Source organism: Lepus europaeus, chromosome 2 (genome assembly GCF_033115175.1).
Source record: "Lepus europaeus isolate LE1 chromosome 2, mLepTim1.pri, whole genome shotgun sequence".
NCBI classification, from domain to species: domain Eukaryota; kingdom Metazoa; phylum Chordata; class Mammalia; order Lagomorpha; family Leporidae; genus Lepus; species Lepus europaeus.
The window spans coordinates 169,023,487-169,040,879 of record NC_084828.1 but is presented as its reverse complement, the minus strand read 5'-3'; the positions used below and the strand labels follow the sequence as shown (position 1 = coordinate 169,040,879).

Here is a 17,393-nt window from a genome sequence, read left to right as displayed (position 1 = left end):
CCCTCCCCTCTTAAACACCAGGTCAGAGAACGCGGGCTTACAGCCAATCAGCACACACCTGCATCCAGAGTAAAGGGCGATAAAGCTCGCAAGATGTCCCCCCCCCCCACAATTTCCTCCCTTTCTGTGGAGACCCTCAGGTGCAGGAGCCAAGCTTGACCTCCCCAGACCCATTGCAAAGCCGCTGGCAAAAGAGATGAGCTGCACACGGCACTTGTGAAACAGAAGAGTGAAGCTCCAGTGGCTTCTTCATAAAAGACCCCTGCTCCCTACTTCCCGCCCCCCCCCCCCCCCCCGAGCCCTCTACCTCCCCCAGGCAGCAGCCAATTCCCTCTTCAGCCAAAGACCCAGCCCTGTGCGCGCAGGCGAGCAGTGTCTCTGCAAGAAGAGACTGGCACCGCCCCTCCTCGCTTCAGTAAAGCAACCTGTCTCTGTCGAGGTCGGTCTCCATCTCTTTTTCCGTCTCTCTTTTCTGGGGGTACGAAAGGCCAGAACCCCGAGCTACTCCACACCTAACACAGAGTATCCATTTCTCAGGTGTCTTCAGTGAAAACTTAGCAATCAATCCTTCAGGGGCCGGCTAAGCCTCCATCTGCGGCGCCGGCATCCCGTATGGGCACCGGTTCCAGTCCTGGCTGCTCCTCTTCCAATCCAGCTCTCTGCTATGGCCTGGGAAAGCAGTGGAAGATGGACCAAGTCCTTGGGCCCCTGCACCCGCGTGGGAGACCTGGGGGAGGCTCCTGGCTCCTGGCTTCAGACTGGCCCAGCTCTGGCTACTGCGGAATGGGAGTGTTGCAGCCATCTGGGGAGTGAACCAGCAGATGGAAGACCCTTCTATCTCTCTCTCTGCTTCTGCCTCTCTGTAACTCTGCCTCTCAAGTAAATAAATAAACCTTAAAAAAAATCACTCCTTCCTGAAGGTCTGCCCAGCAGGACAGGTAGCTGTGAGGGTCGGAAAAGCTTCCCCACCCTCGGGCTGGGGCCTCCTCTCACAGCCCTGCACAAAGACCTGACTACTCCCGAGCGACTAGAAAGGAACACCACAAGGTGAGCCAGAGAGCTCTTAAAAAAAAGAAAGAAAGAAAAAAAAAAAAGAAAGAAAAAAAAAAGAAAAAGAAAGAAAGAAAGAAAGATTTATTTATCTGAAAAGCAGAGTTACAGAGAGAGAGTGAGAGAGGGAGAGACAGAAAGATCTTCCATCTGCTGGTTCACTCCCGAAATGGCAGCAACAGCCAGGGCTGTGCCAGGCTGGAGCCAGGAGCTTCTTCGGATCTCCCACGTGGGTGCAGAGGCCCGAGACTTGGGCCGTCCTCCAATGCTTCCCCAGGTTTTTGGCAGGGAGCTGGATCGGAAGCAGAGCAGCTGGGACACGAACCGGCGCCCGTATGGGATGCAGCACTGCAGGTGTACACCACAGCACCGGCCCCCACAGATTCCGACCGAGGAGTGGGTTAGTGACTGCAGGTTCCCCACCCAGGAGTCTCACCCATCGAGAAAGGGCAGCACCAGACAGAGGACAGCGACACGAGAGACTCCCAGCTAGAAGGCACCGGAGAGCAGGTAGCAGGCACGCGCGGCGGAGCCTGGCCTCCAGCCGTCACCATCAGACCACCTCTCTTCTCGCCCAGGAGCGTCTGTCCTTCCCGTGGCTTGCTAAGGGTCAGCACCGGGCCGTCCAGAGGAAGTGGGCACGTGCCATCACCTTGAAAGAGGCCTCAGGACACAGGCACATAAAATAAGAAATTTCTCTCAAAATAACGTAGTGTGTGGGGCCAGTGCTGTGGCGTGGTGGGTAAAGCCGCTGCCTGCGACACCAGCATCCCATGTGGGCGCCAGTATGGGTCCCGGCTGCTCCACTTCCGACCCAGCTCCCTGCTAATGTGCCTGGGAAAGCAGTGGAAGATGGCCCGAGTGCTTGGGCCCCTGACATCCACGTGGGAAACTCAGAAGAAGCTCCTGGATCCTAGATTTGGCCTGGCCTAGCACCTCCCGTTGTGGCCACCTGGGGAATGAACCAGCAGATGGAAGATCTCTTTCTTTTTTCTCTCTATAACTTTCAAAATAAATTTTTAAAAAAAACTGTGTAATAATATTCATTAAATGACAATGAATACCTAATCCAAGAGGTTATCAGGCTGAGATCTAACTCTACGCTATTACAGGAAACACACGTCATAGTTAAAGACAAAGTTATGCCAAAAACAACCGAAAGAAAACTGTAGGTGCTATGCTATTATCAGACTAAACAGACTTTAACATAGAAAGTGCTGCTGGAGATAGAGCAGGATTTTATAATAATGAGACGGTGAGTCATCAGAACAAAGAACAACCGTAAATACCTATGCACCTAATAAGAGCACCACAACACACAAAGCAAAAAAAACAAACAAACAAACAAAAAACAAAACAAAACAAAAAAACGAAATGAAGGAAGAAGCAGACAGTTCAGAAATAACAGAGACTTCAGTCTGCCTCTTCCCACGATGCAGTGAGGCCGAAGATCAGGAAGCAGAGACTCAAGCCCCACCTGAGGCCAGCGGCTGGGACATCGCAGAGGCTCTGACCCCATGGCAGAACAGGACCCCTCCTCCAGGGCACACAGAACACGGGAGTGTCAGGCCACAAAGCAAGCCTCACTAAGTACAAAAGGACAGCAAAACATCTCTGACCACAATGGGGTAAGATTAGAAATCAACAGCCTGGGGCCTGCGCTGTGGCATAGTGGGTTAAAGTCTTGGCCTGTAGTGCTGGCATCCCATATGGGCGCTGGTTCAAGTCCCACTTCTGATCTGGCTCCCTGCTAATGCACCTGGGAAAGCACCAGACCCAAGTCCTTGGGCCCCTGCACCCTCATGGGAGACCCGGAAGAAGCTCCTGGCTCCTGGCTTCGGCCTGGCCCAGCCCCAGCCATTGAAGCCCTTTGAGGAGTGAACCAGGTGGAAGATCTCTCCCTCTTTCTCTGTAACTCTACCTCTCAAAGAAAGAAAGAAAGAAAAAGAATTTTTTTAAAAAAAAGTGAGTGAGGCCAGGACAAAGGCAGGAGCTAGCAGCTTCATTCCGGGTCTCCCGCGTGGGTGCAGGGGCCCAACCCTTGGGCCATCTTCCACTGCTTTCCTTGGCTCATTAGCAGGGAGCTGGATCAGAAGTGGAGTAGCTGGGACTCGAACCAGCGCCTCATGGGATGGCGGCGTCAAAGGCAGCAGCTTAACTGGCTGTGCCACAGTGCCGGCCCCTACAAGTGGTGTCTTAACTGCTGTCCAAAAGCCCACCCTAGCGATGGTTTCTTACATATGCTACTAGCAGCATGAGCAGCAAGAGAAAAAAAGCACATACACTGGATTTACTAAAATTAAGAACTTGAAGGACACCGTTAAGAGAGTGAAAAACCAACAATGGGACTCATGCCAGGACATATTAAAAAAAATCTTTTACAATTCAAGAAAACTTTTAAAAAATAGCCTAATTAGAAAGTGGGCAGAGCAAGCATTTGGCACAGCAGTGGAGAGGCCTATCGCCCTGCCTGAGCTTGAGTCCCAGCTGCAGGGGCCCACCGATGCAGCCAGGCAGCTTTCGGGAGGCACCGGTCACCTGGGTTCCATCCCTAGCTGCTGGCTCCAGGTTGGGCGGAGACTCGGCCCTCAAGATACATGGGGAGGGGGCCAGCACACAGCAGCTCCCTCTGTCTCTCAAATAAATTGATTAAAAAAAAAAAAAAAGCAAAGGATCTGGTGACATTTCTTCACAGAAAAATATATAAATGTACAAATGCCCCCCCCCCAAAAAAAAGCATGAAAAGATGATTGATGTTCTTAGTCATTAGAGAGAAGCAAACCCAGCCCACTTGAGCTGTGACTTCACACACACAACCTAGAATCCATCAGCTAGGGGCAGGTGCTGCCAACGTCCCACGTTCAAGAGCCTGGGTTGAGCTCCTCCTGTGCTTCTGATCCAGCCTCCTATGGATCCATGCACCTAGCAGGCAGCAGATGATGGCCCCGGTACTTGGGCCCCTGCCACACACGTGGGACACTCGGACTGCGTTCTGGGCTCCTGGCTTCAGCCTGGCCGTGGGGCCATCTGGGGAGTGAACCACCGGACGGAAGACCTCTCTATCTCTCCCTCCCTCTCTGTCACTCTGCCTTTCATATAAATCCAGCAGACTTAAGACAAAAGGTCAGATAATATCAACTATCAACAAGGACATGAAGAACCTGGGATCCCCATACACAGGTCAGAGGTAAAACGGTGCAGCCGCCTTGGCACATGGTCCAGAGCTTCCTCAAACCACACACAAAGGCACCCAATGACTCAGCAAGTTCACTCCTAGGAAAATGAAAACATGTCCAAAACACCGTACATGACTATTCCCAGCAGCGCTGTTCGTAGCATCCAAAAGTGAGAAAAACCTAACCGTCCATCAATGCGAGATGAAAAACACAACGCAGTACATCCAGACGGTGCACGTGGTTTGATTACAAAGAGGCAGGAAGTACTGGTGCGCGCTGCCCTGTGAAGGAACCACAAGGAAGCACGAGGACACGGCCCCCAGGAAGCTGGCTGCAGACGACCACACCCCGAGTCCCGCCCACAGGAGGAGTGGCTGCGTAGGGCTGGAAGGGAGAGCGGGACGACGGGGCTTCTTTCTGAGATGACGACTGTGGGGATGGTTGCATGAGTCTACCAATACACTAAAACTGACCCGACAGACAGTTTAAACGGGTGCTTGGCAAGGCATGCCGAAGCAGCAGTGAGAAAATCACGTCTCACAGGGCAGGTGCGCCCCGGGAACAACTTATGTCACTGCTTGGTTCAAGTCCCAGCTCCTCCACTTTAGTTATTTGAAAGGCGGAGTTACAGAGAAAGGCAGACACAGAGAGAGAAGCCTTCCATACGCTGGTTCACTCCCCAAATGGCTGCAATAGCCGGGGCTGGGCTATCTGAAGCCAGGAGCCAGGAGCTTCTTCCGGGTCTCCCATGCAGGTGCAGGGGCCCAAGGACTTGGGCCATCCTCTACTGCTTTCTCAGGTCATAGCAGAGAGCTGGATTGGAAGAGGAGTAGCCGGGACTCGAACTGGCGTCCATATGGGATGCCAGCACTGCAGGCAGTGGCTTTACCCGCTATGCCACAGCGCCGGCCCTGCTCCTGCACTTCTAATCCAGCTCCCTGCTAATGCACACACCCTGGGAGGCAGCGGACGATGGCTCAAGTGCTTGGGTCCCTCTCACCCACATGGGAGACCTGGATGGAGTTCTGGGCTCTTGGCTTCAAGGCTGGGGCCTCTCTATCACTCTGCCTTTCAAAAAAAAAAAGTTTAATTTTTTAAAAAATAGGTAATCAGGAAAAGAGCTGGCCACTTGCATCTCACCTCCTCAGCACCTGCCAGGCAGTTTCGGCTGACAAATCTCATTCCAGTGAATATTCCCATCAGCTCCTCCCGACAGGCACGTGTGCACGTGCACACACACAGAGCTCATTCTGTCACTAGTGAAAAATCATCGCAGCCTTCGCGCAGCTACAAAGTGCATTTCAGAAACCAGGAGGGGCATCAGGCAGAGGTGCAAGGCTGGGGCAGCTGGGGAGGGTTACAGGAGCAGAAAGCGCAGCCGCAAAGGACTCCGGGGGTCTCCACGCCCCAGCTGCCATCCGGGCTCCTGCGTGCTGGGGCCGGGGCCAGGTCGCCCTCTTACCGACAGGGGCCAGCTGATACAGGTGAGCACGCGGTAGAAACGGAAGAGGTGGACCAGGTAAAAGGCCAGGATCATGATCAAGTCGCAGATGGTGACCACTTCAAAGAAGCTGTAGGCGCTGTAGTGGGTCCCCGGAGAGCTCCAGACGCACAGGAAGGCGATCAGCAGCGTGACCTGGGACACAAACACGCGGACATCAGCGCCAGGCTCCCTCCAGACGGGCACCCCGGGAACGAGCGATGGCCAACCAACAGGGTGGCCCTGGCCGGCTGGAACAGACAGACGGCTGTGATTCGGGTTATTTCTGCACACACCGGCTGGAAGGCGGAAGAGGGCGATTCCGTGTGGAACGAGAGCCTTTACAATCCACCTGGCGCAGCCACCAACTGCGTCCCGAGAGGTCGGTTACGCGGCACCGTCTGCTCGGGGTGGGAGGCAGCCGTGCAGGGAAGCAACAATGTGGAGCCGTGGAGCCGGTCCCTTTATCTGCCGGCCCGCCACGGAGCGAAGGCTGGAGCCCAGAGGGACGCTGGGTCTCGCGGCCCACAGTGGGCCCCCCGGAGTTTTGCACTGGCTCAGACCCACACAGCACAACCCCAGCACGTGACCACGTACTGCCGTGTGAGATCCGTGATCTTGGTGAGGCCGTGTGGAGCTCTGCTTGGCAGACAAAGCCATCCTGGTTTTCCCACAGGGAAACTGAGGCACAGCTAATTCAACACTTAGCCCACGGCTACGGCATTCCTAAGCAGTGGAGGCGAGACTGGAATCCAGGTCCACCTTCCTCCACACCAGATGCAGCTTTGCCTCTCAAAGACTTTAAATCTCAAGCCAGGAGGGGCAGGTGTTTGGCCTAGCGGTTAAGACGCTGCCTTGGACACCTTCATGCCACACTGGAGAGCCTGGTTTGAGTCCCGGCTCCACCTCTGATTCAGCTCCCAGCTAATGTGCACCCTGGGAGGCAGCAGATAATGGTGCAAGTCCTGGGGTTCCTGCCACCAGTGTGGGAGACCCAGATGGGGTTCCAGGCTCCCGGATAGGGGCCAGCCCAGCACTGGCTGCTGCAGGAGACTGGGGAGTGAACAAGCAGAGGGGAGATCTCCATCTCTGTTTATTTGCCTTTCAAATAAAATGAAGAGGTGGCGCTTGCCTACTGGTGGGCATGCGGAGAGAGCTCTCAGCAAACAAAGCTGCTACAAGAATAGATGAGTTGGGGCTGGGTTAATGCCTGAAGTGCTGGCATCCCATATGGGCACTGGTTCTAGTCCCGGCTGCTCCTCTCCCCATCCAGCTCTCTGCAATGGCCTGGGAAAGCAGCAGAAGATGGCCCAAGTCCTTGGGCCCCTGCACCCATGTGGGAGACCCGGAAGAAGCTCCTGGCTTCAGACTGGTGCAGCCATCTGGGGAGTGAACCAGCAGATGGAAGAATTCTCTGTCTCTACCTCTCTCTGTAACTCTTTCAAATAAGCAAAGAATAAATCTTAAAAACAACAACAACAACAACAACGAACAGATGAGTTAACTTGCAGGATTAAGGCCTTACTGTGAAATAACAGGCCAGGCAAACGTTCCCAACAGCACATAAACACAGCGGAGAGCAGACTGGAAGGCCACTTGGGGAACAAACCTTTCTACGCCACACAGGGACTGAGCCAGTGACGCACAGGTGTTCAGTCACACGGAGCACAAGTAACCTAGGGCAGACTTACTGTCCACTGCGTCTTTTTCCACGAGGGTACTCCCGAAAGTCCCTGGACAGACAGCATTTAAAAATGAGCGTGGGGGCGGGCGTGTGGCCCTAGTGCAGCCCACATCGGAGGAGCCGGGTTTGATGCTTGGCTCTGGCTCCTCAGCCCACTTCCTGCCAGTGTGGACCTGGGAGGCAGCAGTCATAGCTCAAGTAGCCATGTCCCTGCCACCTGGTAGGAGACCTGGATCGCACTCCCAGTTCCTGGCTTCGGCCCTGATTGCTGGGGCTACCTGGGGAGTGACCGGTGGCTGGGAGTTCTGTCTCTCAACAGTACACACACACATTTGTATATACATATATATGTGTATGCAATGTATACAATGTAATTTATATATACATATATATGTATACACACACATATTTGTTGTTTGCTTTGTAGCAAAAACTCCTTGAAATCCACACATAGGTTTTCCACAATATGCATTTTCCGTCAACTTTTTAAAATTTTTTTATTATTTTTTATTTTTATTTTTTGACAGGCAGAGTGGATAGTGAGAGAGAGAGAGAAAGGTCTTCCTTTTTGCCGTTGGTTCACTCTCCAATGGCCGCTGCGGCCGGCGCATCTCGCTGATCCGAAGGTGGGAGCCAAGTGCTTCTCCTGGTCTCCCATGGGGTGCAGGGCCCAAGCACTTGGGCCATCCTCCACTGCCTTCCTGGGCCACAGCAGAGAGCTGGCCTGGAAGAGGAGCAACTGGGACAGAATCCGGTGCCCCGACCGGGACTAGAACCCAGTGTGGTGGCGCCGCAGGCAGAGGATTAGCCTAGTGAGCCGCGGCGCTGGCCGAACTTTTTGAAGACTGCAGACGGAATAGTAACCCTGAGGGTGTGCACGTGTGTGTGGTTCTGTGTCCTGTGGGACCTTTGGCAATGTCTAGATTCATTTTGCAGCACAGCAACTGGGGATTTAGAGCCGGGTAGCTGCGGGCTGAGGCTAAAGACGCCACGGAACACACTGCAAGGCACAGGGCGGCTGCTGTGATAATCACCTGAGCCCAACGATTGTGCTGTGGCTGCAAACCCTACTGTGGCCGGCACCGCGGCTCACTAGGCTAATCCTCCGCCTGCGGCACCGGCACCCCGGGTTCTAGTCCCGGTTGGGGCACCGGATTCTGTCCCGGCTGCTCCTCTTCCAGTCCAGCTCTCTGCTGTGGCCCGGGAGGACAGTGGAGGATGGCCCAAGTGCTTGGGCCCTGCACCCGCATGGGAGACCAGGACAAGCACTTGGCTCCGGACTTCGGATCAGTGCGGTGTGCCAGCCGTTTGGGGGGTGAACCAATGGAAGGAAGACCTTTCTCTCTCTCTAACTCTGTCTGTCAAAACAAAACAAAAAACACCCTGCTGTAGGAAAGGAGAATTAAATCACAAATGGACCGAGCTCCAGTAGAGCAGGCAAGGCTCGGATACTCTGTGTAAACCCTCACGTCCGCACCCGACCGAGATCTTAGTAACAGGTGCAATGGCTAGAAACGAACTCGGGGTCAGCCGGGCACAAGGAGCACTCCGCTCCCCGGGGGCGAGCGGGGCGTGGATCAGACGCGAGACCACCCCCACGTCTGCCTATTTCCCTTTGCGAAAGGGCAACGGGAGCATTTTCATTTCTCAGTTCCTCTCGGCCAGCCAGCTATGGTGACAAAGTGCTTCTGCCTTGAGGTTGTTCTAAAGCTTCGAGGAGGCCTTCCCTCATGGTGGCCAGGCCCCAGCGGCCCCACCAGTCCCATTTCCAGGGGCACGGAGTGGGTCTCCCATGTTACGCTGGTGCCCTCATGCAATGGGGCATTTTTATTCAAGGTCTATCTTAAAATGCAAATAGTTGGGAACATGATTCCCAGGTGGAGAGGCAATTTTGCACCTAACTTAAAGTAACTTTTATACTTCTCCCTTGATGGCACAGTCAGCTTTTTCTTCACCGTGACACGGTCCCAAGGGCTCTATTTTTTCCCAGGCGGTTGGTCCTTGAAGGATTTTTGTCGCCAGTTAGAAAAGTGATTCTACAAACATGCCCCAACGTGGAAGGGGCCAAGGTGGTGGTTCTGACTTCAGTATTGAGAGAGGCAGCTGGGATGCTCTCTGTAAGACGGGAGAGAGGGAGAAACAGACGGGAGAGATTTCCCATCCACCGGTCACTTCCCCAAATGCCTGCAACAGTCCGGGCTGGGCCAGGCCGAGGCCAGGAGTCCAGGTCTCCCACGTGAGTGGCAGGGGCGCAAGCACTTGGGCCAACAGGGCTGCCTGCCCAGGCGCATTAGCAGGGAGCTGGATCGGAAGTGGAGCAGCCGGGACTCAATCCTGCACTCCAAGATGGGATGCCGGCATTGCATATGCAAGTAGTGGTATAATCCACTGTGCCACAACGCCGGCTCTGAACATAAAATACCTAACGTGGACGTCCAGGGGGATCGAAGTTGACACAAAGCAAGGGTCCCAAGAACGGCTGAGAGCTGTGCGGAGTCACCGGGCTCGCCTCCCATTACAGTCCGGGGCCGTCCTGAACACCACCAGCCCGTGGGGATTCCTCCCAGAAAGAGGACTTGCGTGAAAGCAGCAGTGGGTTCCAACCTCATGGGAGACGAGGCGAGCCGAGGCTGCACGAGCAAACCAGGCAACAAAACCAGCGTGGCCCCCACGGGAGGGGCGCCAGCCAGGTGCCCGACAGCTGGCCCGGGCCCTCAGGAAGCACCAGATGTTTGGAGAGGAAACACTTCTGGAGACGACTCGAGAGGCAGTTTCCGGAGGCTGCCCGGTCCTGAGCTGGGCGGAAGGGACGCCTGGAGGTCGAGGGGACCTGGGTGCCCACCACCTGCAGCCTGTGCCCAGGGCACGGTCCCTCGGCCCTGCCATGCCTGGCCCCCGGGGCGCGCCTGGCTCTGGCTCAAGATGGCAGCAGATGCCTCTTGTTTTGGGGGTGCTGGAGAAGTGACTGCTGGAAGCCAACACGGCCAAGGCCTCTCACCCAACCCTAAGAGGCTCTGCAGCCCTGGAGACGTCAGAGCAGTGAGGAGTCGGTGGCCGCTGATGTCCACGCATGCCCGAGGGCAGGTGGGACAAGCGAGGTTTCTGGCTGGGCTGATCCCTGCCTGTTAGAGCCCCCGCTGCGTCGCTGTCATTACCATCACCATCATCATGTCTTCCCGTCATGGCACTAACGCCCCAGGGCTGACTTCCCGAGCCTCCTGCTCACCCGCCCCCCTCCCCTCTCCCCAGTACACAGCTTTGCTTCCATCAGTTAACCCCACGGCAGCACAAGGGAGGACCCTCCAGGACGTAAGCCGGGGTCCCCGTGCAGCCGGCAGAGCGCCCAGGGTCCCTGCGGGAGCAGGTCTCAAAGAGCACACCAGAAGCTGGCAACAGGCCACCTTCGCCGAGGGGAAGTGAGACTCAGTGGTTTTTAAAAAGTCACTTATGTTACCCGGATCACATACTAAGTTTTCAAAAGGCAAATTGTAAGTGACACACTTTCACCGATCTTTAATGCTGCATTGAAAGACCAATCCTCTCCTTCTAATTGGCTGCCTCGTACCCCGCAGTACGGCCGAGACTTTCCCTAACCCAGGGTTTCTCGGCTCCCACCCCACAGACGGTTTGGGCTTGGATAATCCCTTACGGTGGGGTGCTGTCCTCCACCCACTAGACGCCAAAATGTCTCCTGTGGGCGACAAGACTGCCCCTGGCTGCCACTACTGAGACAGTCTTTTACCCCTGGGCATTCAGAACACCCCGTTGTTCACTGATACAAATAATCCTGCACAGACCTGGAGGTTAACACACCTGTGTCCTGTGCGGCAGTGCCTGGTTCTCCTCCTGGCTCATGCCCAGACTCCAGCTTCCTGCACCGCACGCAGACCCCGGGGAGCAGTGCAGGTGCTTCAAGTACTTAGGTTCTTGCCACCCCACGTGGCAGCACTGGACTGAGCTCCCCGCTCTGGCCTGGCCCACTCCCGGTTGTTGGGGGCATCTGGAGAGCGAACCAGCAGATAGGAGAGCACGCGCGCTCTGTGTATCCCTGCTTCTCAGATTAAACGTGCTGGCGATGCGCACACGGGCGATGCGCACACGGGTGATGTGCACACGGGTGATGTGCACACGGGCGATGCGCACACGGGCGATGTGCACACGGGTGATGTGCACACAGGCGATGCGCACACGGGCGATGCGCACACGGGTGATGTGCACACGGGCGATGCGCACACGGGCGATGCGCACACGGGCGATGTGCACACGGGCGACGTGCACAAGGGCGATGTGCACACGGGCGATGCGCACACGGGTGACAAGTACATGCTCGCTGTGCTGTTCTCTGCACTTTGGTCTGTGAGACGTTGCAGCAAAAATTTCAAGGGATGGGCATTTGGTGTAGCCGTTAAGATACCCATATCCCGTATCAGGGTGCTGGGTGCGAGTCTCAGCTCTGTGTTCTTGAGTCTAGCTTCCCACTAACGGAGACCCTGGGAATAACTGGGTTCCAGCCACCCACACAGGAGTCCCGGATTGAGTTCCAGCTTCCGGCTTTGGCTGGGGGTGGTGGGCATTTGGGGAGTGGATCAGCAGATAGGGAGAGATCCTTAATGACCACCAAGATGGGAGAGGGAGAGGGAGGAGGATGGAGATTTGTAGTCATAATGGCACGAGGGGAAGTTAGGCAATTATTATAGCTTTGCTTGTAAAGCCGTAAAGCAGTAATTCCATGCAATAAGCAATCTGGGCAGCGGGGTGTGCGGGGCTCCACACCCCAGCACGCAGAGGGTTTGGTTTCCTCTGCTAAAGGCATGGAAAGTGCAACCAACGGTCCACACCCTGACCGCAGCCAGACAAAGCCACGGGGGCCCTGTGCTCACCGAAAGCGCCAGCGCCGGTATGGCCAAGTCAACCCTGACCGGGGGGCCACAGGCGGGCAGCTGCACTCTGCAGCTTTCCCCAGCCCTCAGGGGCAAGGTGGGCTCCACACAGCCTGTCTCTGTCTCAGCAACCAACCAAAGGGGCAGCTGAGACGGGGTGCGGCCAGGAAAGCACCCAGGTGGGCGGATCACCTGGGCAGGGGGCAGAGACACCCAAGGGCCTGAAGCCTCACAGGGGTCCCCGGGGAGTAGGAAAGGGGACGTCTGCCCCTACCCGACTGGCTCCCCACAGTGCAGCTCCAGGCCACCAGGGCCCTGCCAGGTGGGAAGCTTGCCCCATGCCACAGCTACACTCCCTCTTCAACCTTTCTCCTACCAGAGTCTCACAGGTGCCCTACTCCTGCTAGCTGGAACCCCTTCCTGATCGACAGCTCACAAGAACTCCCAGTGATGCAGAACTCCTGGGAGGCACCCCTACCTGGCTCACCGAGGTGAGGCAGCATGGGGAGAGCTCAAGGCCTGGCAGGTGCTCGGGGGAGCCGGCACCCACCTGGGCCATCTCTGCTGACAGGGCTCCGTCGTGCAGGACACGGGCACAGCTCCCTTCAGCATGCAAGGTGCAGCCCAAAGTCTCTCCCGCCCTGGCCACGCGCCACCAGTCCCATCCAGGTCTAAGCAGGTGCGGGAGGCGGGGAGGGCGTGCACCTGGAGTAAGCGCAGGCTCCCTCTCCAACTTTCCCATTGGCTCCTACTTTCCCACTGGCCACACCCCTTCTGCCCGGCATTCCAACACACCTGGCCCACCTGTGGTTACTGAGTGCATTGTAAGGAGCTGAACTCTTAATTTTAATTAAAGTTTAAATAGCCACAGGCGCAACCCTTCCAGACTCCCACAAAGCGCTCTCTGCCGGCCATTCCCCCGCCTGGTGCCGCCTGCGGTCGCCCATGGCTGCGGTTCCTGGTTCACAAAATGCAGACGACAGAGGTTCTGCGGGCAGAGTCGCAGGCGGGCAGGGCTTGACACCAAGTAAGGACGTGATAAACAGGGAAATAATACGCGCATTCATTTCTTTTCTTTCTTTCTTTCTTTTTTTTTTTTTTGACAGGCAGAGTGGATAGTGAGAGAGAGACAGAAAGGTCTTCCTTTTGCCGTTGGTTCACCCTCCAATGGCCGCCGCGGCCGGCGCACTGCACTGATCCGAAGCCAGGAGCCAGGTGCTTCTCCTGGTCTCCCATGGGGTGCAGGGCCCAAGCACTTGGGCCATCCTCCACTGCCCTCCCTGGCCACAGCAGAGAGCTGGCCTGGAAGAGGGGCAACCGGGACAGAATCCGGCGCCCCGACCGGGACTAGAACCCGGTGTGCCGGCGCCGCAAGGCGGAGGATTAGCCTGTTGAGCCGCAGTGCCGGCCTGCACATTCATTTCAATGCATATTGATTTCTCTAACTCTGCTTTTCACATAAATAAATCTTAAAAAGTCATAGCCAAATGTTATAAAAGTGAAGAAATCATAAAAACTCTAAGCATGCACAGAAGTTGATTAAATAGTTATAGTTCATCTTTATGGCAAAATACTACGAAGCCATTAATGAAACTGTTCATCCGGGGAAGGGAAACGAGTCAGGCGGAAGTTGTAACTGCATCACCCAGGTAAGGCATCAGACAACGTATTTAAGGGAAAACACCCCAGTCAAGTGTTCACTAGGAATATTGTGGAATGACGGCATTATGGTGGGTTTTTTTCCTTTTGTGCTTTTTGGGGTATTTTAAAAACTTACATACTGGGGGCTGGCACTGTGGCATAGCGGGTAAAGTCGCCACCTCCAGTGCCGGCATCCTGTATGGGCGCTGGTTTGGGGCCCGGCTGCTCCACTTCCCATCCAGCTCTCTGCTGTGGCCTGGGAAAGCAGTGGAAGATGGCCCAAGGGCCCCTGCACCCATGTGGGAGACCCAGAAGCTTCGGATGGCTCACATGGGATGCCGGCACTGCCGACGGTGGCTTAACCCACTGCACCACCTCACCGGGCCCCTGTTTGTTTTGAAAGACAAAGAGGTTCCCATCCACTGGTTCATTCCCCAAATGTCCCCAGTGGCCAGGACCGGGCCAGTGCCACAGCTGAGAGCTGAGCGCTCAACCCAGGGCTCCCATGTGGCTCAGTTATCTGGCAGTCACCTGTGCCTCCCCGGCTCTGCATGGGCAGGCAGCTGGAGCCGGGGCGGAAGCAGGGACTGGGTCTGGGCGCTCCTGTGCCGCACAGGGGCTCTGACCGGGCTCTGGGTGTGGCTGCGGCAGGGTGCTCTGCGGAGACCGTGAGCATGCCCGGGGTTATCCGGAACACAGCAGAACACCTGCCCCTGCCAGAGAAACCTGTCACCATGCTGGGGCCTGCTTCCCTTTTCCCTCTCTGCACACACGTGGGCGTTTTCACATTATGACTCTTTGTTGAAACTTTTAAAATATTCATTACTCCGTTGTGAATATCCTCCAGAGTTATTAAGATTTTTTAGAACAAGGTTTTCTGTCATTTTGAAAGTGATCATATTTTCAGTATGTAAGCTTTTTTTTTTTTTTTTTTTAAGATTTATTTGTTTGAAAGAGTTACACAGAGAGAGAAGGAGAGGCAGAGAGAGAGAGGTCTTCCATCCACTGGTTCACTCCCCAGTTGGCCGCAACGGCCAGAGCTGAGCTGATCCGAAGGCAGGAGCCAGGAGTTTCTTCTAGGTTTCCCACGTGGGTGCAGAGGCCCAAGGTGGGCCATCTTCCACTGCTTTCCCAGGCCATAGCAGAGAGCTGGATCAGAAGAGGAGCAGCCGGGACCCAAACTGGCGCCCATAAAGGATGCCGGTGCTGCAGGCTGGGGCTTTAACCCATTGCGCCACAGTGCCGGCCCCTAAAAATAAATCTCTAAAAGCCTATATACCCAACTTAATTAAGAGCAGTTCTAGGAGCTGGCATTGTAGCACATCGGGTTAAGCCCTGCCGCCTGTGACACTGCCAGCCCATAATGGTGCCGGTTAAAGTCTGGGCTGCTCTACTTCCAGTCTAGGTCCCTGCTAATATGGCCTTTGGAAGCAACAGAAGATGGCCCAGGTTTGGGCCCCTGCACCCACATAGGATACCTGGATGAAGCTCCTGGCTCCCGGCTTCAGCCTGGCCCAGTGGATGGAAGGTTATGTGTCTCTCCCTCTAAATGCCTTTCTTTCTTTTCTTTTCCTTTTCTTTTTGACAGGCAGAGTTAGAGAGAGAGACAGAGAGAAAGGTCTTCCTTTGCCGTTGGTTCACCCCCCAAATGGCTGCTACGGTCAGAGCTATGCCGATCCAAAGCCAGGAGCCAGGTGCTTCCTCCTGGTCTCCCATGCAGGTGCAGGGGCCCAAGCACTTGGACCATCCTCCACTGCACTCCCGGGCCACAGCAGAGAGCTGGACTGGAAGAGGAGCAACCGGGACTAGAATCAGCACCCCAACCGGGACTAGAACTCGGGGTGCCAGCGCCGCAGGATTAGCCTAGTGAGCCACGGTGCCAGCCTCTAATTGCCTTTCAAATAATTAAATCAATCTTTAAAAGAAAATAAAGAGGGGACAGCGTTGTGGTCTAATGGGTAAAGCTGCCACCTGCAGTGCCAGTATCCCATATGCACACCGGTTCACGTCCTGGCTGCTCCACTTCCCAACCAGTTCCGAGCTGATGACCTGAAAAAGCAGCCAAAGATGGCCCAAGTGTTTGGGCCCCTGACACCCACGTGGGAGAGACCCAGATGAAGCTCCTGGCTTCGGCATAGCCAAGTCCTGGCCATGGTGGCCACCTGGGGAACAAATGAGTAGATGGAAGGTCTTGCTCTTCTCCCCCTCTCTGTCTGTAACCCTTCCAAATAAATAAATCTTTAGAAAAAAATGAAAGAGGTTCTCATTTTCCCATTTGTGTTTCTGTACCTAGATTCTTGGCACCACCGTGTGCTCCTGCCCCCACATTTGAATGCGGGCGAGACCGAGCGGGGCTCTCCCCACCTCCCCAGAAGTGACAGACTCTGCAGTCACACTGGGTGGGATCTCCACATTGAGGAAGCGCCGCATAGTCACTTAGACGTGGGGGAAATACAGAAAATAATTAAATGCTCGCTCGCTCGCTCTCTCTTTTAAGTTAAGATTCTAAGAGCCAGAGAACCAGATAAAACCAGACAGCTGGGACCCCGTGCAGCCAGGGCCTTACTGGGATCAGGGCCTACGGCTTCCCAGAGGCTGGCTGGGATGTGCGCTTTTTCCACAAGGATTATCCCGGCAGATAATCCTTCCCATGCATGGCTCATGCGCATCAGGGGCTCCCCCCGTGCCAGGAGGCGGGTACGACCGTCTCCCCATTGCACAGGTAGGGGAGCTGAGGCACAGAGCTCTGTGCCTCTGGCTGCAGAGTCTGCCTGACCTGTGTAGCTGCTTCCTGCCTCGTTCGTGTTGTTTGCTGAGCTTGAGGCTTTGGGCAGAACAGTCAAGCTCTGACCACAAAGCCGTCCCTGGGAACTCAGCGGTGTGGGGTCCAAGAAGGAAGCCCCACCCCCGAGGATGCCCCGTGGCCGGGTCTGTTTTCCAAACCCAGGGTGACACTTTGCATGCTCTCACAGCCTCTGCCCACAAAGAGGCAGAAACTGCTTCCTCTCCCCCAAGCCTGGGCAGCCGTGGAGGCCCCCCAGGGTGCAGCGGAAGTGACACGGCAGGACTGCACGGCCAGGTCACAGACCCACACCCAGATGCCTTCCGCTTGCCCTGGGTCCCTGCCACCTTGTCATGACAGGGCTTAAACCTTTGCAAGAGGCCACGTGCTCTGACCCATAGCCCCAGCAGAAGCCCCGGCCAGTTTCCCCAACAACACGAGAGAGTGCCCATGAAGCCCCGGGACGGTGCAGAGAGACCAGCCAGCCCCACTGCACCCTGAGCAAACTCCAGACCTGCAGAACCGCAGAGCGAGCGGCTGTTCCACACCACTCGGTGCTGGTGTGATGTGCACACAGCAGCACGGCCTTGCTGGCCTGTTCGAAAGCCACACGTGCACTGCTGTGGCTTTCACCTTTGGATTCTCTGCACCGGGAAGCTGAGCTCTGTCCAGCAGAGTGTCAGGCACAGGAGGGACACAC

The 17,393-nt window shown here is 55.6% G+C and overlaps 1 protein-coding gene across 1 annotated transcript in view; it reads right to left on the bottom strand.

Annotated features, from left to right (window-relative positions):
• CMTM7 (CKLF like MARVEL transmembrane domain containing 7) overlaps positions 1–17,393 on the bottom strand; it is a 50,353-nt gene that overhangs the window by 7,189 nt on the left and 25,771 nt on the right. Inside the window, exon 2 of the mRNA XM_062179495.1 lies at positions 5,689–5,862. Within this exon, the coding sequence (XP_062035479.1) occupies positions 5,689–5,862 (174 nt within the window). The remainder of the gene's footprint in view (positions 1–5,688; positions 5,863–17,393) is intronic.